This window comes from Mytilus californianus, unplaced genomic scaffold (assembly GCF_021869535.1).
Source record: "Mytilus californianus isolate M0D057914Y unplaced genomic scaffold, xbMytCali1.0.p SCAF_2, whole genome shotgun sequence".
In the NCBI taxonomy this organism is placed as follows: Eukaryota; Metazoa; Mollusca; class Bivalvia; order Mytilida; family Mytilidae; genus Mytilus; species Mytilus californianus.
Genome location: NW_026262668.1, coordinates 4,665,467 through 4,687,134, shown reverse-complemented (window position 1 = coordinate 4,687,134; position 21,668 = coordinate 4,665,467). Strand labels below are relative to the sequence as shown.

Sequence of the window (21,668 nt, the reverse complement as noted above, 5' to 3'; positions counted from 1 at the left end):
ATCTTCTTGTATTTATATAGACTATTTCTAGCATATTGCCATAATGCACATCCAATACTGTTTGTGATCAAATTCTTTTTTCTTTTGCAAATCTATACAATGGGATGCAAAGGTGTGCGTTTTTACGCTTTGATCTTTGATTTGTTAGTTTTGTATCAGGTATGTTTGATGCATTATTTTATTTTTCTGGTCAATCAGACAATCTGTTTCTTCTCTTAATTCACTACCGGAAGCTTCTAAATTACAAGCTATACTCAAAGGGTATATAAACCGTTGAGGAAATTTCCAGTCAGTTGTGTCATAGGAGTAACGGGTAGAAAGCACAAGGGTGGAGTAGGGCAAAAGACAAAAAGTGAACACAGACCGAGGGACACATGAATCATTTAACCATCCACTTGGCTAATGGGAATATAAAATTGAATACAACTTTTATAAATAAATTTAGAAACAATTGAAACAGACGTTTTTACAGAAAAATACTTACCATAAATATTTTCTCGTAGTCATTGAAATCTATGTACAAAATGATAAAATACTGGTATTTTCAAAGGGTTTTTCCCTCTATCGTTAAAAAACAGGTTTTGAAGAGTTGTCTCATTGGCACTCATACCACATCTTCTTATATCTATTAAATCTTATGAACAAATGTTGTGGTATACTAATTATTTTGTATAATAAATACTTAATCTACTGATCAAGATATGTCTTTTGTCTTTTGAAACGGATGAACAACTTCATGGTTATAACCGTTTTTATTACATCATGGAATTCAAATATATTTTTAAATTGTCCTTGTTACCATGACTTCAAACAGCAGATGCACACACTGTCTACGTAATTAATTACATTTCTGCCATTTTATTTCGTTTAATAGAAACTCCATCGATATGTGTCCTATGCCTGAATTTTTTGAATAACGATATTTTTTTAAATGATCGCTTAGATAGGCATTGAAGTCGATTTATGTATAGGTCAATTAATGAAAAAGCAAATGAACAACACAAAAAGGAACAGATAACTTCCAGAGGTCCACAGACGGTTTTTAACAGTACTTATGAATGAAAGAATATGTGGTGTTTACGTCAACAATACAGTAACCAAACGCCCTAAAAAACAATTTTTATACAGGATAAACAACAGATATACTCTTGGGGCATTTTTAGATTTAATGTGATGTTATTTCTGATAGTTACCTCTAGCGTTCTACGATGAGATATTGAAACTTCTAGTTTTAATTAGTGGGCCGTGGACCTTTTTGTCATCGGAGTAAACAGTATGTCAGTGATTTGATATTACTTGGATAAAACTATCAATGTTTTCCTCCAGTTTTACTTTCTAGAAGGAAATATATCCTCTCTTAATTATATATATCATAAAATGTAAATGTGTGTTCTTCTGAAACTAGTTATCTTGCATTTTAATACCCGATTCATTTATAAGAAAAATGGATAACGGTAATTAAAATAAAAGTTAAAAAATAGAATACATGTATAGCTTATTATAAAAATTACATTTTACTGTTTGGAAGCAAAGATTATGTTTTAACTATTTTTCAATCATACAGAATTGAATAAAAATAGTTAAGGGTGAAGTTTTAAAGTTGTTAACTTGTAATAATTATGGAAATTACATACAAAGTGAAGAAAGACGTACACGTAATTACGATTTGTATTGAAATTACAATGTGGTAAAGTTTAAATTCGATCCATTTAACTTTATTTTACCTTCAAGTTTTATTCTTATGTAAAGAATAAGAGTCACGCACTGATAGAAAGATAACATTTTATTACACTGGACATACACGATTTTCATTTCGAAATCTATCTAAAACACTGTATTTTTAAAAAAGGAGAAACATGGGATGTTGTGACGGATTGTCAAAATTTTTTCTGATCACATTTGGAATACTTTTCTTGGTAAGAAAAGTTTTTTTTTATAATGTAAAACTGTAGTAGGAAATAAGGAAAGTATCATGCATTGTGCAGTTAATACACAAGAATAAACAAATTACAACTTTAAGAAAATAAGAAAGGCTCATTTTTTCATATGTTATAAGAAGAGCACGTTAAATATTCACAAATATCAAAATTTGCACCACTGTTGAAAGATTTATTATTAACAAAACCACAAAAACATCAAAAAATTGACCGATATTGTATTGGCTTGAAAAAACAGATTTGTATTTGAAAGTCGTTTGCTGTCTCATTGGCGTATACCTAAAATCTCCTTTATTAATTTCTCTATCATGACTCCGCATAAATTTGTAAATATCTCAAACCTTAAAACGTTTTGGTTATATGACAGAATTGATAATTTGACTAATTTTCCTATCAGGCTAAATGTAAAGACAAGTCTATAGCAAACTGCGTATATTCAGATTCAAAAGATTTCGATTCAGATTGGTGAAAGTGATACAAAATGTTGACCCCGGTTTCTTTGGTAAATTTATGTGATGATTTTCTACCCCCACCCCACCAAACCACCACCACCAAAAAAAAAAGAAGTGACACTAAAGAAGATAAGCAAACTTTTCTTATCACAACGGCTGCCATAGTCTTTTGATCATACACTATAAAACTTTATTTACAATAGATATGTTCCATTCTCAATTTTATCTTCTTAATTTTAGAGTTCAACGACGACAAAATCAATCATTCATGTAAACAATCAGATTAGTAATTTACAAAAATAATATAGTTTTTCAGATACCATAAATGTGTTGCTCATTGCAAGTAAAATGCAAGGACTTTGGTTAAGGGGTTTACAAATTTCGTTCTTAATCTTTATTTTCTCTTAAAAAATGAAAGGGGAAAATAAGGCATAGATGCTCTTGTGAGTGCCCCGATTCAATAGTAAGAACGCAATTCGAAATGTGAAGGATTTGTAAAAATGCTTCTAAACATCAAGTTTTTATCTAAATCAATCCCTCTTTTTTTTTTGGAATTTTACGTCTTTCTACAATTTTTTTCAACATATGAGATATTATGTAAACAAATCTTATTTTATATGTTTCAGCTATTTGGTGGAGCTTGTTTAGGTGGCGGTATCTATGTTCTTGTGGCTAAAAATGATATACTGATATTAGCACGAAGCGCCACTGATGGGGCTGTGGACACCATTGATGCACCATCTTTGATAGAAAGGGCCGCCTATGTCTTTATTGCCATAGGTTCATTCATTGTGTTTATATCATTTGTTGGATGTTGTGGAGCATGTCTGAAGAACAAATGTTTACTGAGAACAGTAAGTTATAAATAAAACAGTTCTGAAAAAAGCTTCCCGGACCTCAGTAATCATGTATCTCATATTTGCTAAAGATTTCTATAATTATTGATCTTGTTACGTGGCTTTCAAATGCACGCTTTATTTTTGGTTTGCGGCGTTCTTAATGAAGAGATATCTAGAAAATTGCGTTGGATGCACGAAATTCATAAAAAAAATAGGCGAAAGATACCGAAGGGATATTCAGCTCATAAGTCCGTAAGTCGAAAGCAAACTAACGATGTCATGGCAATAAACGAAAAACGATCAAAAGACAAATAACAGTATACAAAACACAGCATAGAAAACTGAAGACTGAGCACCACGAACCCCACAAAAAATCGAGAATGATCCGGAAGTGTAAGCAGATCCTTCTCCACATGTGGCAAACGTTGTTTTGCTCATATAAGTCAAAACCCGATGCTAATCTAATTCGGTAGGTCACATTCGAGAAAAAGAGGGAAATATTGTGATTACGACAATTTGATCATAACTATGTGTCGTCATCTGTGAAACAGATATTCCATAACGGTAAGCCAACTCGTAATGGTGTCCGTAAATTTTTTGAAGGGATGGCTGTAACTTCACCATTTTGAACTCTTGGTTTTATATCTCCCTTGTAAGCAGCAACCCTCTATCAAACAAATCATGATAGGAAATGCAAGCTCTGGAATATCGTATCAACTGGGAGCTAAATACTCCATGTGCAGACGCTGCTGGAATGTTGCTAAATAGAAATGAAAAGTTTACAATTGGGAAGCTGAAATCATCACTTTCGTCGTAAAGTTTTGTTCACAGTCGACCCTCATTTCCAATTTCTAATTGTGCGTCAAGATATACGACAGACGTAACTGTATCTGTCGTATTCTTTATTTCGAGTTCAATGGAATAGATGCGTTCAACATAGTCACCAAGCTTTGAATTATGAAGTGAGAGGATATCATCAATATATCGGAAAGTGAAGTTAAAAGGATTATGTTAGCTTCTTATCATTCATTCTAATAGGCTTCTGTATGAAGTCAGTTTAAAGAATTATTTTCATTTACATTTAATTGTTGGTTCGGGTGTTTATTAACATATAGCCGGCATAACCGATCTTCCTTTTTTTTATCCACTTGTTCCAAAAAACAACAATTTTTAATTTGATATTTTTTTTCATGGGAGTATGCATCTACATCCTATAATTTTTATGCCAATAGCATCTTTCTACTACGGAAGCCGATAAGGGCCATTCAAAAAAAAAAAATTATGTCGTAATTACGACATAGCATGTCGTAATTTCGACATAACATGTCGTTATAACGACATCGCTATATCGTAATTTCGACATAACATGTCGTTATAACGACATCGCTATGTCGTAATTTCGACATAACATGTCGTTATTACGACATCACTATGTCGTAATAACGACATCGCTATATATATATAAAAGAATATGTATTATGATTGCCAAGAGACTTAATGACACAGAAATTAACAACTATAGGTCATCATAATGGCCTCAATAATGAGAAAAGCCCCCGCATAGTCAGCTATGAAAGAGGGACGAAAGATACCAGAGGGAGAGTCCCCGACATGACAGCTGTTTAATAATTTAATTCAAACGAATGAAAATAACGGTTTTAATAATGTACAAACATAGACCGAAAAACGAATATGTAACACAGCAAACAAATGACAACCACTGAATTACAGACTCCTGACCGCTATGTGATAATAACGGCAACCTTATAGTTTAACTTTTCACTTTTTGATGCGATAGGCATTTCAAAATGGTTGTCAGTATCGAAATTACGACATAGTGATGTCGTTATTACGACATGTTATGTCGTAATTACGACATAAAATTTTTTTTTTGAATGGCCCTTATCGGCTTCCGTAGAATACGGAAGCCGATAAGGGCCATTCAAAAAAAAAATTTTATGTCGTAATTACGACATAACATGTCGTAATAACGACATCACTATGTCGTAATTTCGACATAACATGTCGTTAAAACGACATAACATGTCGTTTAAACGACATCGCTATGTCGTAATTTCGACATAACATGTCGTTATAACGACATCGATATGTCGTAATTTCGACATACCAAGTCGTAATTACGACATCACTATAGCTATGTCGTAATTTCGACATAGCATGTCGTTATAACGACATCGCTATGTCGTAATTTCGACATAACATGTCGTTATAACGACATCGCAATGTCGTAATTTCGACATAACAAGTCGTAATTACGACATCACTATAGCTATGTCGTAATTACGACATAGCTATGTCGTAAAAACGACATCGCTATATATATAAAAGAATATGTATTATGATTGCCAAGAGACTAAATGACACAGAAATAAGCAACTATAGGTCATCATAATGCCCTCAATAATGAGAAAAGCCCCCGCATAGTCAGCTATGAAAGAGGGACGAAAGATACCAGAGGGAGAGTCCCCGAAATGACAGCAGTTTAACAATTTAATTCAAACGAGTGAAAATAACGGTTTTAATAATGTACAAACAAAGACCGAAACACGAATATGTAACACAGCAACAAATGACAACCACTGAATTACAGACTCCTGACCGCTATCTGATAATAACGACAACCTTATAGTTTAACTTTTCACTTTTTGAAGCGATAGGAATTTCAAAATGGTCGCCAGTAAAGGCAAAGTTTGTATCGTAAACAAATTCATCTTTTTTTTTTTAGAATATTGAACACTTTATGCAATCAAGCTTAATTAAAGTTATTCACTAGCACCTCAGACTTGCACATACTAGAACTTTATTTATAATCAAGTCAAATGAGACCCAGTTGAATAGGGGAGCAATTCAAGCTCCCTGGATCCTCTAATTATGTTTGGCATTGCAGGTTCTGAATAAGATGAATTTTAAGCTTTTCCCAATAAAGACTATGTTAAACTTTGGACTCATAGTGCTCAGACCCACGGATCTCTGTACCTTCATTTGTACACACTTGAATCTTAATGAACTACTGAGGCTTGAAGCAAATTATAACTGTATTGCTATTGTTGGTTCTTAATGAGATTCTTCAAGCGTCCTCCCCATTGAAGCCCTATTAAAACTTTGTACCCCAAGTTCTTTTAACCACTGTTCCCCAGGACAACTATTCCTACAAACTTAGAGGGAGGTTTGGGATCCCGCTAACATGTTTAACCCCGCCACATTCTTAATGTATGTGTCTGTCCCAAGTCTTTAATTTACATATTTGTTTTTCGTTTATTTTTGTACATAGAATAGGCCGCTAGTTTTTCTCGTTTGAATTGTATTACATTTGTCATTTCGGGGCCTTTTATAGCTGACTATGCGGTATGGGCTGTGATCATTGTTGAAGGCCGTACGGTGACCTATAATTGTTAATTTCTGTGTCATTTGGTTTCTTGTTGAGAGTTGCGTTTTTGAACAAACCAGCGTATCCCAAAGCCTTGATAACCTCTGTAGGCCCCAAATAAGACGAAAAAACATCAAAATTGGAGAAAAAACAGAAAATAAATGGTTTCTAACCTCAGGGATATTAACCCTTGGCATGCTGAATTGTTATCAGAAATTGTCTAAATTTCGAGTATTTGTAAAAATATGCAAATGATATGCAAATGAGCTGTACCCTGATGCTGATGCATACTGATTGCATTAAATCTAAGATAGCCAAGGGTTAATATCCCTGAGGTTAGAAACAATTTTTTTCAGTTTTCTCTCCAATTTTGATGTTTTTTTTCGTCTTATTTGGGGCCTACAGAGGTTATCAAGGCCTTGGGATACGCTGGTTTGTTCAAAAACGCAACTCTCAACAAGAAACCAAATGACACAGAAATTTACAATTAAAGTCACCGTACGGCCTTCAACAATGATCACAGCCCATACCGCATAGTCAGCCATAAAAGGCCCCGAAATGACAAATGTAATACAATTCAAACGAGAAAAACTAGCGGCCTATTTTATGTACAAAAATAAACGAAAAACAAATATGTAAATTAAAGACTTGGGACATACACATACATAAAGAATGTGGCGGGGTTAAACATGTTAGCGGAATCCTAACCCTCCCCTTAAGTTTGTAAGAATAGTTGCCCTGGGGAACAGTGGTTAAAAGAACTTGGGGTACAAAGTTTTAATAGGGCTTCAATGGGGAGGACGCTTGAAGAATCTCATTAAGAACCAACAATAGCAATGCAGTAATAATTTGCATCAAGCCTCAGTAGTTACTGTACATTAAGATTCAAGTGTGTACAAATGAAGGTACAGAGATCCGTGGGTCTGAGCACTATGAGTCCAAAGTTTAACATAGTCTTTATTGGGAAAAGCTTAAAATTCATCTTATTCAGAACCTGCAATGGAAATGCAGGACTTCATAATTTACACAAATCTGTACATGCCAAACATAATTAGAGGCTCCAAGGAGCTTGAATTGCTCCCCTATTCAACTGGGTCTCATTTGACTTGATTATAAATAAAGTTCTAGTATGTGCAAGTCTGAGGTGCAAGTGAATAACTTTAATTAAGCTTGATTGCATATAGTGTTCATTATTCTAAAAAAAAAAAGATGAATTTGTTTCCGCTACAAACTTTGCCTTTACTGACAACCATTTTGAAATGCCTATCGCATCAAAAAGTGAAAAGTTAAACTATAAGGTTGCCGTTATTATCACATAGCGGTCAGGAGTCTGTAATTCAGTGGTTGTCATTTGTTTGCTGTGTTACATATTCGTTTTTCGGTCTATGTTTGTACATTATTAAAACCGTTATTTTCATTCGTTTGAATTAAATTATTAAACAGCTGTCATGTCGGGGACTCTCCCTCTGGTATCTTTCGTCCCTCTTTCATAGCTGACTATGCGGGGGCTTTTCTCATTATTGAGGCCATTATGATGACCTATAGTTGTTAATTTCTGTGTCATTAAGTCTCTTGGCAATCATAATACATATTCTTTTATATATATATAGCGATGTCGTTATTACGACATAGTGATGTCGTAATAACGACATGTTATGTCGAAATTACGACATAGCGATGTCGTTATAACGACATGTTATGTCGAAATTACGATATAGCGATGTCGTTATAACGACATGTTATGTCGAAATTACGACATGCTATGTCGTAATTACGACATAATTTTTTTTTTTTGAATGGCCCTTATCGGCTTCCGTATCTTTCTTATTGAACCTGAAATAAACAATACTCAGATGTGCTTTGTGTGCTTCATGTGTTGAATGAATCATACAAATCGATATTGTTGCTCGATTGAAAACTTCTTTACTACAAAGGGAATATTTTACCATTGTAATTTTAAAGTTTTATGTACTAATGTTCCAGCAGCACCTGTATCTATGAAGTATACATCTCAAAGTTCAGGTGATAAAACCTTGTGTTTTTGTCAACATTTTCTTGATAAAGGATTGCTGCGTACAGGAAAGTTACTGATGCAAGAGTTCCAAAGGGAAAGTGGACGTCATCTCTTTCAAAGTTTCACATGCGCAATCATTACTTGATTGACCGATCAGACTATTTACTCGTATTTGACAAATGACCATGGATATGTTCAATTTGGTGTAGCAACAATTCCGAACTGCTTTTCTTGATTATGACTGGTCACCAAATGTGACATAACATTATTTAGTATACTTAATACGAAGAATATCAAAGGTGCTATAATAATTGATAACCTTTCTTTTAAAGAAAATCATAATATTTTTTCCCGGTCAAAACATTTTGTCGTGATGCCCCTTTACGCTAAGTATTTTTCTTGATAAGTAAGTTATGAGGAAATGAAAATGAAAAAAAAAAATGCATACCTACCATTAAATGTGTATGGTTGCCTCTGAAATCCTTTACGGTTTCAAATTTCAGTATGTAATTATAGTTGGATTGATGATTGTATTGGAAGTGGTAGCTGCAATACTGGCTGCAGTTTTCATGAACAAGGTAATATAACATATATGTTATGTCTAGTCTCATCATTTTTGCCTTACTTATACGTAGGACTGTCATTATCTTTTGTTCCACGAATACGTCTTGCGCACTCTTTCCCCGATAACCATTTGTGATTCGATAAAAAATCGATAAATACTTAAGTATATCTGACTTTTGGTTTTTGAGACTTCCCGCGTTCGTATGGGAGACTTGAATTTCTCTATCGGATAGTGCAAAATCGCAAATCATTGAATAGTGTATGCGAAAATGGAGTGGTGTTCTTTTCAAAGCAATCATTGCTTAGTCAATGAACATCAATCAGCTATTTTATCGATTCGCAAAATAACTGTCTGTATACTAGTACATTGAACATACTAAAACAAACGTTGAAAATGAGCAATAATTTAAACAACCGAGGAAAATGGGTATCAATATTCTGATTTATGTTTTGGGAAAAAGCTTGCGCAAAAATATTTCGTGAAAGAAATAGAGATTTTTAAAATGACTTTTATGACATAAAATTGGTAAATTTGAATCATGTGGAATCTAAACAAACATAAGGTTTTTTCAAAAATTCCACGTAAGACATTCATGACACATTTTCATGTTTCCTACTCCTATCTTCATTCCGTTCTCTTTGTCTATACTCTGGTAAATACTTAGGACATACTTGATCCCAAAATATAGAGCTCTGACAAAGCATGAACTCGAAAATAGTTATTTTATTTATATATAGTTGATGCATGTTTATTATCTTAATTAATTAAATGAAGAGGGCCTTTGTAAGTTGTTTATTTCGAAATGATATACACTGTATATTTAAATTATTTTCTTCGATAAATATCGTTTAAATTGGAACATGGCATAGCTAATCTAACCGACACATAACGGCGTTCCAATAATTGCTTTCATTCACGTCCTTAGTTTTAATGGCTATGTACGTAAAGTTACAACCCAACAAACATTATTAATAATGGAAATGACCAATATATCAAACCCTTCAGTACTTTAAAAAGCAAACAACATACCATGATACATATTGGTGGGCAAAATCAAAATCTGTCACATTATTACTTGGTAAAATTAGAAACTGTTAAATAAACTCATCATAGATACCAGGTTTACAATTGTGTACGCTAGACGCGCGTTCCGTCTACAAAAGCTATTAGTAGAAACAATTCAATACAAAGAGACATATTTAGGAAGAAAATTGGTATCGTTAATGTTATTATACCAAACTATCACTTAGAGACTGTGTTAGATAAATTAACCATGCTGTAAGACATTGGCTATCTTCTGCGGGAAGAAATGCAAGAATTTAATTTTTTTTCATGAATATAAATTGACACTTTTTGTAAAGAAAATAACTGATCGATTGATGTTTGCTTTAATTCACGATGCAAACATCTGAAGCATATTAAGAACGAGATCAAATTGACAAAAATCATAAAAATATACAAAGAAGGTCGACCTGTAAAGGTGTTTTACTTATACAACCTTAAAGAAACTTGAAGATGCATTAAACTATTAATTAGCGCAATTTACTTTATAATGAGTACGATTAAGCCAAAATCTATCTGACAGATGGAGACCTACGCAAAAGACAATTTGCAGACCATGCTGAATGACAACTACATTGGTCCGTATGCTACTTCTAATGCTGTCAGCTTGGCATTTGATCTTGCACAAATACTGGTGAGTAGAAATACAGAATACCCTAGCACATGTTTTCGATGAGACGTAACTTCATAGAAACGGCCAACGGATAATGATAGATTAAGGGTTCTTCCTGACTTTCCCTGTTATTAAAATATTGTATTTTATTTTCAGCATGATTATATAAATCTTTTCATATCTCATCATAAAATTTATATCAAACTAAATTTAATGGTTCCAAAATCCTTTGAAATATTTATAAAAAGCGTTTCTATACCTTTTTCATTTATCTGGAATATTGCCGTCAACAGATATTATATCAATATAATGTTATACAAACTTCAAACACACTGACTCTGACCTAAATTCAAAACAGGATAAAAAAAAATCATCAATCAAAAATAAATCTGTAATTTCAATATTTCTAATAATTTCAGCTTGATTGTTGTGGTGTAGTCAATCGAACTGAGTATGCTTCTATCAACACATGGAATACTACCTATGTGTATGATTCAGGAGGAGGTGTTTACGTCACAGCAACAGCAACGATACCTCTTACGTGTTGTCAGTTTACCAGTAAAGATGCTTTCCCCGATGATATGACAGCCTTCCTTAATTCGATGGAGGATAAACAATGTCCAGTTACTCAGGCTGGAGCGCATACTACAGTAAGTTGCCTCCCACCGACAGTTCATAGGGTTAAAATTCAATTGAATATTTATTAACTTAAAAATATGATATTAAAATTAGTAAAACAGCAAGCGTAGAATATTTGTATTAAATATAGATAATGAAGACAATGTACAGTAAAAGGAGTTAAGTTTTATTTTGTATGGCTGAATCTCCACTCATTTGATTAATCTTTCAAACAAAATAACACTTTATAAATATAGTTAAACACTTGGCGAATACTGTTTAAATTATTGTGATTTGATTAAATTGATCAGTTCATGCCTGGCAAAATCCGGAAAATCTCCGCTGGTAAGCGACACGATCGTCCATGTGCTCTTTTTCGTTTTCCCCCAGGTCCAGAACACCTTTTCTAAGCTTTCCACGGCGAGTAGTTAATCCCGCAGATCTTTATTTTCGACCCTAATGAGTTGAACGCCGTAAGGGAGAAGACATAATGTTTTCTTTCTCCAATAGCTCGCTACCGAAAAAATATTACACTAATAAACAGAACAGTGGGCTTTAGTTTTCACTGAACTTTTTTCCGAGCTTTTTTTCATAATTTCTTCTGCCTTTATATATGTCAAATTATATACCTACAGATTATTAAACTGAACATTATGATAATGTACTGATTACTCATTTCAGGGGTGTTATGAAGCACTGAAAGAAGAATTCAGTAAATATTTCAACATACTGATTGGTATTGCAGCAGGTATGGGTGGGTTACAGGTGAGTGTATGGATGGGTTACAGGTGAGTGTATGGGTAGGTTGCAGGTGAGTGTATGGGTGGGTTATATGTGAGTGTATGGGTGGGTTATATGTGAGTGTATGAGTGGGTTACAGGTGAGTGTATGGTTGGGTTACAGGTGTGTGTATGGGTGGGTTACAGGTGAGTGTATGGTTGGGTTGCAGGTGAGTGCAAGAGTGGGTTACAGGTAAGTGTATGGGTGGGTGGGTTATATGTGAGTGTATGAGTGGGTTACAGGTGAGTGTATGGTTGGGTTACAGGTGTGTGTATGGGTGGGTTACAGGTGAGTGTATGGTTGGGTTGCAGGTGAGTGCAAGAGTGGGTTACAGGTAAGTGTATGGGTGGGTGGGTTATATGTGAGTGTATGAGTGGGTTACAGGTGAGTGTATGGTTGGGTTACAGGTGTGTGTATGGGTGGGTTACAGGTGAGTGTATGGTTGGGTTGCAGGTGAGTGCAAGAGTTGGTTACAGGTAAGTGTATGGGTGGGTTACAGGTGAGTGCTTGTTAAAGTATGAATAAGTAAAGGTATAAACCAACAAAGATGGGATTGAAAGCATATGAGATTGCATTGATGCTACCAGCGGTACATTTCTACGGAAATATAACACAGTAACAAATAATCAAAGTTTCTTTAACGTCTGACGGTCTGTTTTAAGATTTGCTGGTGTTATAGGACGTCAGAGCGCAGTTCATATTTCAATTTTGAAATTATAAAGAAACTAAGGTTTCAACTGCCTCAGGCAAAGTTGACCTTAAATGGATTTGGCTATTTGTTTTAGGTATTTTTGTCATATAGCTCTTCAACTGTTTCGGTACTTATACATCCCTCGGATTTCAAATGTTTGGCTTTGAGCGTTCCTGATGAAGGTAAATCCAGAAAAGCGCTTCGGACGCATTAAATTATTAAACGTGTTGTTTTCAATTTTTTTTCATAAAAAAGATTAATATAGGGTTTTTTGTGCGTTAATGAAAAATACACATTCGTGGAATAAAGGAAACAAGAAATCGAGTGATGTATGATTTATTTATTTGAAAATGGGTGTATATATTACGAATTCTAGACAATGTTAAATCACATTATAATTACGTGTTTCACTATTACGACATATGGTATAGATAGGCAAAGAATGAGAAGTATTGTTCTCACGTAAAGCTTTTTTAACCCCACCACATGTGTGTCTGTACCATGTCAGGCTATATAGACCATGTGTAGCTTGTTGTTGTTTGTATGGTATGTTGTACTGTCAAATATTTTTGGTAATTCCTGTTATCCTGTTATGTGTTATGTGATAATACTAAATGTTCATTCCTCTTTTATTACAGATTATTGGATTTATCTCAGCATGTTGTCTAATGAAAGAAGATAGAAAGAGTAAAGAAATCATTTAAATAAATCAATAGACAGCTGAATTTTGCGCTGAATCTTCATGTAGTATTTTCATTTGAAATTCACCTTTACTATATATTTATTATTTTTCTATGAAGCAAATAAATCATTTATATTACTTGAAAATAATTCGACTGGTAATGGAACGAATTCCTAGAGCACATGATCATTGAAAATAACGTTTTATAAATTTCGTGCGTCTGAATAAGATATATTCAGCATACATATCTAGCTGTACTTAATTGGGTTTATTGTAAATCAGCTCTTTATTTTCCCTTAGAATAAAACAATCAAGCTTAATATGCCTTGTTTTTTCATGCCTTTCTGCTTCACTGTATGCCAACTACAATCTTTAGAGATTTTGAAAGCGTTGGTTGTGTATTTTCCATTTAAAATTTCTTTTAATTACAAAAAAAAAAACATAAAAGATTCTTAATATCAGACTGATTTATTACATCAGAAGTGTTTCGTCTACACAAAATTCATCAGTGGCGCTTCAATCAAACAGTTTGAAACCCAAATCAAAACGCAGTTGAAGAGCACATAATAAACTATGTTTCATATCGTTAAAAACCAAACAATTTAGCCGTACAAGTTACAAGAAAAAGGCTAAAACTATTTAAAGTTTGGTTATTTCATTCAAATGCAATTCATTTGCTACGTTTTACAAATGGAATGATTAAGGAAATTGACATATGTTATAGATGATTGTCCATTGTTGAAGAATGTATTTGTATAGCTAGATTTAATTTTTATTTATCTGTTTGTGCTTTTGTTCTAGTTTTTATTAATATAAAAAAAGAAGATGTGGTATGATTGCCAATGAGACAACTCGCTACCAGACCAAATGACATACAAGTTAACAATTATAGGTCACCGTACGGTTTTCAACAATGAGCAAAACCCAAAATGAGCGAAATGACAAATGTAAAACAATTCAAACGAGAAAACAAACGGCCTGATGTATGTACAAACAATGAACGAAAAACAAATATTATATACAGCAACAAACTAAATCCACTGAATTATAGGCTCCTGACTTGGGACAGGCACATACAGCATGTGGCGGGGTTAAACGTGTTTGCTGGCGCCAAACCCTCCCCTTACCTGGGGACAGTGCTGTAACAGTACACCAAAAGAACAAACTATAAAAACTAGAGGCTCTAAAGAGCCTGTGTCGCTCACCTTGATCTATGTACATATTCAACAAAGGACACTCTCCAATATTGTAGTCAGAATAGAGAATAGAATTCATGACAACAATCTCTGTCTTGTATTGCTGATCATTAAATCTGTTTAGTTTCTCTCTATCTTCTTTAGTTTTGCTCAAAACACAAAAGAGGGTCTAAGGGCAATCACTCCTATAAAGCGTGACAGTCTACTAACTATAAAATTTGACCCGTTACTAGATCTTGCCTTGCTGATCATTTTTTTTTTATTCAAAGTGTCTATTTATCTTTTACAATTTTTATCATATAAGGCAAAACGCAAAAAATTGGTAAAAATCGTCATCAAAGGGCAATAACTCTAATAATTAATCAACTGGCGTTTTCGACTATTACTCTTATTTGTAGAACTTTGCCTTGCTGATAATTTTTGCAATTTAAAGTTTCTCTCTATCTATTATTAACATACACTATCACAAGATATTATTCAAGTCCGTGGCGCGCGGAAGTAGTCAAGGAGACAGTATTATTTTTTTCAGGGGTTGACAGGATACACGTAATAGTTTTTAGTTTCAACTTCAAGGTTATTATGCCAGAAAATTTAATAAACAATTATTTTATATATGTTTTTTATTTGGTTTTCACTTTACATAGGGCTTTATCTCTGATCTTATTTCAGTGTGCACAATTCTTATTCTACGTATTTCACCTTTATCAATATTAGGAAAATCTGTTTGGTCGATTGCATATACCATTTTGCTTTAGGGGTGTTCAGATTCAATGTCGAGTTAATGTATATTATTTAGCGTTGTCTGCGAGAAACAAATCATTTCTCTGAGTATCTAAATTCAAATCCAATATAAATATAGTTAACATATATATTTTATTGAACTGTGTAAATTGATCGGAATGCGAATGCTAACATACACCTAAAATTCTTTTTTAGTGTATCCCGTTTAACACATGACATTTGCGCGGGAACTTCTTCCATTGACATCGTAATATAATTGAATTTGGGGATTAATGTAATGTGAAGTAACAGTAATTGATTTTTGGGTGTAATGTGATACTATTTGTTTCTTCTATAGTACATAATTTGACGTCAGGTTTGTACACATTGAGACTCGTCAGTGGCGGATCCAGGGGGCAGGGGATTCCGGAGGTTGAAACCTCCCTTTTTTATTGACGTGACGATCAATGCATTTGAATGGGGATATTTAGTTGGAACTGACCCTTTATCCTGGGTAAGGTTCCTCTTTTTAAAAATAGCTGTATCCGACCCTGCTAGTCTAGTCAGAACTGAAGAAGATGTACAGCATATTACAACAAAAATTGTCCCAGAAAAGGGGGGGGGGGGGGGGTAATCGGGTCTAGATCTGTTCGCAACATGCTCGCCCTAGGTCCGTTCGCCCTGATTACATGCTCGCCGTAGGTTTGTTCGCCCTGATAGTCCGTTCGCCCTATTTTTATTTAGGATATATGTATATGTTGTATTTATGAACGGGGAAAGGTCTTAATCTGTCTCTGGTCATATGAATTCGTACTACATGCTATGCTATGCATGCTTTTTCAGTGGAAAATATCACATCACTGCATTCTTAATAGTACATAAACCCACGAGACGAGTGTAACGTGAAACCGGACAGGGCGTTTTAATATGTTTATCCTCGGGTTTATGATACGTACCAGTTTGCTGGGATTTGAAGAGCAATGCAAAATTTCTAAAGTCAATTAAATACTATTTAAAGTGAATTTCAACACATATCAACTTAACCCGAACCTGGTAAATCAAAACTGTTTAAAACCCTCTCGGTCTGGTATTCGTTCAAACCAAATGTTTGGAAATAGGCAGAAACCTACATGTATGAAACTGGTCTGAAACCTTAATGTATAGAACCTATTAAAACAATTGTATGGAAACTATTTGAAGTGGTATGAAACTTTATATATGAAAAATATATGTCTATAACTGTCGGAACAACAGGGTAGCACAAAGGTATGGTTTAACAGCGGTACCTCGAATGACCAAATAACACCGATCCAAATAACACTTGTAGTTTTCAAATTAAAAGGCAAAAATGAAAAAAAAAATGGTAAAATTTGTCATTTAAGGGCATACGATACAATTTTGATCCCATGTAGATTTTTTTACGACATTTTGCAAACAAGCTATTTTTCACCTTGTCAATTCAAATATGTAATAAAAATATACCTTTATGTGCTACTTTAAGAGATAAATGGGGTCGAAATTTTAGACATTTACCAAAAATTACGTTTTTTTTTCACATGTTTATCCTTTGGATAGACATACCTTACTTTTTTGTTTCAAAAGATAAACACACGCGGATTTTTGTAAAAACATCTGGAAAATCTTTTTTACACAAGTATGTTCTTATTTTGGATAACAATTCTTTGGAAATAATTTATTTTTATCAAAGTTGCACGAGTTTAGGAAAAAAAACGGCATGTTTTGCTGTATATTTATCTAATTTAAAAAAATTCCATTGTTGACTTTTTCATAAAAATTGGTAGAAATATTCTTCATACGTAATCAAACCTAATGTAATTTTTGGAAAATGACGCTATCAGCGGCATGTTTCCGATACCATTGACCAGAACTTACGGAAGTCGATTATTGCCTCCGCCTACCGCACTCGGTTTCATATTTACTATTTTTAAAAAGAGGGGTCCATGAACTCGTTTTCAAGTTAAATCAGTCTGAATGATAAAAATCAGTCGAAAAATGTATCTTTTCCCGGTATGTCGCAGTTTGACGTCGCGAAAATAACATTTTACGTTATCAACGTCATTACTTCCCCTGTAACTGTATCGTATGCCCTTAAGGGCAATACCTCCTATTAGAATTCGTCTGAAAGTTTTAACGTATATGGACAATTGGTAGAGTTCAACATTTTGAACTTTTCTGCTCCTGTCAGATTTTCTATATTTATAACGTTTTTCAAAATAATAGACAAAACTTGCATTTTACCCCTATGTTCGATTTTTAGCCATGTTGGTCATCTTGGTTGGCTGGCGGGGTCATCGAACACATTTTTAAAGCTAAATGCCCCAATGATGGGTGTGGCTTAGTTTGGGCCAGGTGAGCTAAAAATAACAGTTGAAATGAACTCTTCAGTTCGATATAAAGCACATAAAAACCTTAACACAAAAACACAACGTACAGATCTGAGAGTATTCGCTTTAAACTGTAAGCTAGTTCAAAGCCAATAACAGATAATAGAAATAGCATGTCTAAGACTAATACATAAATCAGTACACATCCAACATTCAATGGATTTAGTGTAAAGAAGTCATTAACAGTCAGAGAAAAACATGACCTTGTGCAATGCCAAAATAAAGGTATCGACAGATTGTGGACTCGTGAATGTACATATATGTATTACAATGATATTAAGTTTGGTTTTAATTTACTGATAACAAAATCAATATTTATACCGGTAAAAACAATAAGCAAATATCTATTTACAATTTTGAATTGGCAACCTTTTAGAATAAGTTTATTTAAAGCATCGATAATTGTACGGATCGTATCTAAATTTAAGGGTTCGGTAAACAACATCACCGTAAAAATAAGGATGTGCTATCCCGGTTGTAATAAGTCTTCTACAGGTACAACCAAACTTCCAAATCAAATGCAAGTTTTATCATAATATTAATAACTTATCAGACTGTCAATTCTACTATTTGGGACTTGTCCGACGTTGACAGTTTTATTATACAATGCTATGAAGTCTTGGCTCCTGGCAAGGTCATTGACGCTAAGTAATTGCGTCTGTGATGAAACTGACTGCAACTGCTGTTTCACTGCACTGAGGCCTTGTATATATTGCATATTACTTTTAAAACTGTTTCAAATTTGAAATTTCTTGTCTCATTTCAGTACTTTTATTTTCTTGATAGATGAGCTTTGATTTATAATTCTCTTCAGACTTAAGTATTTGATTTTTTGATGGAATATAACTCCTTCTGTGCACTTTTGTCATCAAATCATTAAGTGCGTCCATCAACTTAGTATTATTATCCTCAAGGTCTGTATAGTTGTTGTCTAAATCACGATATTCTTGTATTAGAACATTGAATTTTTTAGCAGTCTCATTGATATGACAAGCACCACTAGTACCTTTCTGATTTAGGACGGTCAACTTCGTCTGTAGTTGTGACGACAATTAGGGCAAATGTCTTTTCCATATCACTCCGTAATTGGTTTGTTTTGTGACGAAATTTCTTTTTTTACTCATAAAAATCCAGCAAAGTGAGATATTGATCACTTGTTCCTCCATTGGACTGAGGAATTTTACCATCCAACAAAAATCCCAATATCCTAGGAAAACAAAGGAAAAAAGAGAGTTAATTCCATCCAACCCATACTATTGAAAAGATAAGTATGTTGGATAAACAAATGTTGCTAGATAAACAAACAAGTGAAACTGTGAGCTACTGCTCACCGATGATACCCCCGCCCAAATACTTGACGGTAAACAGGAAGTTGTTGAGTGATGAATCTGAAAACACATCACACGGTATAGCTGACTTATATAAACCCTGAAACCAAATTTCAGAAATCCTTGTAATGTACTTCCTGATAAAAATGTGACGAAAATTTTCAACTTGGATGTCATGTGTAAGATGATGTAAGTGTTCGGTAAACAGGAAGTTGTTGAGTGATGAGTCTGAAAACGCATCACACGGTATAGCTGACTTATATAAACACTGAAACCAAATTTCAGAAATCCTTGTAATGTAGTTCCTGAGAAAGATGGGACGGACGGACGGACTGACGGATGATCGGACGGATGGATGGGACGGAATTATACTCCCACTTTTTTAAAGCGGGGGTATAATTATGTTAGATAAACAGATGTTGTTATATAAACAAATATACCCCATTGATAATTGTAAACAATAACATGATAATATTGAACGCCATAGCAGTCTTATGTGGTACTCTGATATTACGTTATGTTGTATTATTATTACTTGATGATATTTTGTCTTTTCATAATATGGTTGGTTTTGACATTACGTAATGATGTTTTGATATTTCTCAATATGGAATAGTCATTACTAAATGATATTTCGATATGACATGATATGGTTTCGTATGGGCTTGATATAGTTTTGTCATTACTTAATATGGTTTTGTCATAACTCGATGTGGTTTCATCATTATTTAATGTGGTTGTGTTATTCGGCAATGTGGTTTTAACATTACTTGATGTGTATGTGGTTTAACGTAATGTAGTTGTTTCATTACATGATGTGGTTTTGTTATTTTGTAAAGATGATTTGCCAATTCCTTATATCGCTTTAAAATTATATAATGATGTTTCAAAATTTGACGGTTTTACACTATATGATGTGTTCGTTCCTGTATTTGATGTGGTCCTGTCATTCTTTGATGTGGTTATCATCAACTTGATGAGATAAAACCGCGTGACTATTTTGGAAAAACTAGTTCTATTTTTTTATACCAATTTCCATGTTTTATTTGCCTCGGATGAGTGTGGCAATCCATCGAGTTAGAGTTCAAATTAAAGTTCGGGTTACTGTTCAAATTAAACTTGGAGTTCGTCTTCGATTTCAACTTCGAGTAATTTTCGATTTCGAGTTAGAATTCAAGTCATAATTAGAATTAAAGATAGAGTTAGCATTGAGTTTCGAGTTGAACTTCGAGTTTGAGTTACCTTTTCAGGTAGAGTTCGAGTTAGACTTCGAATTTGAGTCTCATTTAGATTAGGATTTCGAGTTGAAATTGGAGTTATATAATATGAGTTCATATTTGAATTTTACAACAAATTTTAAACAACTTACGAAAAACAAATATGACACACATGAAACAAAGAAAACCATTGAATTACAGGCTCCTGACTTGGGACAACAACATAAAGAATGTGCACTTGGCGGAGTTAAACATGTCTGTGAGCGCTAAACCCTAACCCTACCATGGGTGAATAGTGTAACAGCACAACACAAGAATAAACTGTAATAAACAGCTGTGCCATGAGCGCATGATACGCCCGTCGCTTTTTCAAAGAATAAAGTTCAATAACTTCTCAATGCTGTATCAGAAATTTATGAAAAACTAAAGGTAGGTTATCTTAATAGATATAAACCAGTCACCAAAGCACTTTGAAGATATTGTCCGAAAACTGGAAAATCGCCCATTTTTTTATGAATAATATCCCATAACTCGGAAACGTAAAATCTAAAATTTATAAAAATCGAAATGGAGCTCACGTCAATAGATATAAACAATTCACCAAAGTTTCTTGCAAATTGGTGAAAGTGTTTTCGAGTTATTGTGCGAAAACTGGAAGAAATAAAACCTTTTTTAATGAATAAAACCCCATAACTCGGAAACGTAAAATCTAAAATTTATAAAAATCGAAAGAGAGTTCACGTCAATAGATATACACACCTCACCATAGTTTCATGCAAATTGTTTAAAGCGTTTTTGAGTTATTGTCCGACATGTTGACGACGGACGGACGGACGGTATACCATAATACGTCCCGTAAACGGGCGTAAAAAAATCAGATGCTATTGGCTTAACTCTATAGATCGGTATGAGTGGGCAATATAAATCCATCAAAATCCTGGGGTGATCTCGGGTGCTCCGGAAGAGTAAGCAGATCCTGCCCAACGTGTGTCACCCGTCGTGTTATTCGTGAAAGAACAAACCCAGTGATTTGATCTAATTCGGTAGGTCGACATTCGAGGAAAAGAGGACGGGATTGTGCTTACGACAACTGGAACATATCCGTCATCACCTGTGAAACATATATTCCAAAAAGTTGTTTTTCAATTTAGTGCGAGGTAT

At 33.9% G+C, this 21,668-nt stretch overlaps 1 protein-coding gene across 1 annotated transcript; it reads left to right on the top strand.

Annotated features, from left to right (window-relative positions):
* Positions 1-1,766: 1,766 nt before the first annotated feature.
* On the top strand, positions 1,767-13,961 carry LOC127729123 (CD63 antigen-like). The gene is made up of 7 exons (XM_052236780.1): positions 1,767-1,916; positions 3,016-3,243; positions 9,134-9,208; positions 10,781-10,891; positions 11,290-11,520; positions 12,170-12,253; positions 13,598-13,961. The coding sequence occupies exons 1-7, from the start codon at positions 1,857-1,859 to the stop codon at positions 13,661-13,663; spliced, it is 855 nt and encodes a 284-aa protein (XP_052092740.1). The 5' UTR covers positions 1,767-1,856; the 3' UTR covers positions 13,664-13,961.
* The last annotated feature ends 7,707 nt before the right edge of the window (positions 13,962-21,668 follow it).

Excerpts from the sequence above, each read along its gene's own strand:
- LOC127729123 (XM_052236780.1), top strand. The coding sequence starts at position 1,857 with ATGGGATGTTGTGACGGATTGTCAAAATTTTTTCTGATCACATTTGGA. Across the intron at positions 9,209-10,780 it reads CTGCAGTTTTCATGAACAAG|ATGGAGACCTACGCAAAAGA; the intron begins GTAATATAACAT and ends TCTATCTGACAG. Across the intron at positions 12,254-13,597 it reads CAGGTATGGGTGGGTTACAG|ATTATTGGATTTATCTCAGC; the intron begins GTGAGTGTATGG and ends CTTTTATTACAG.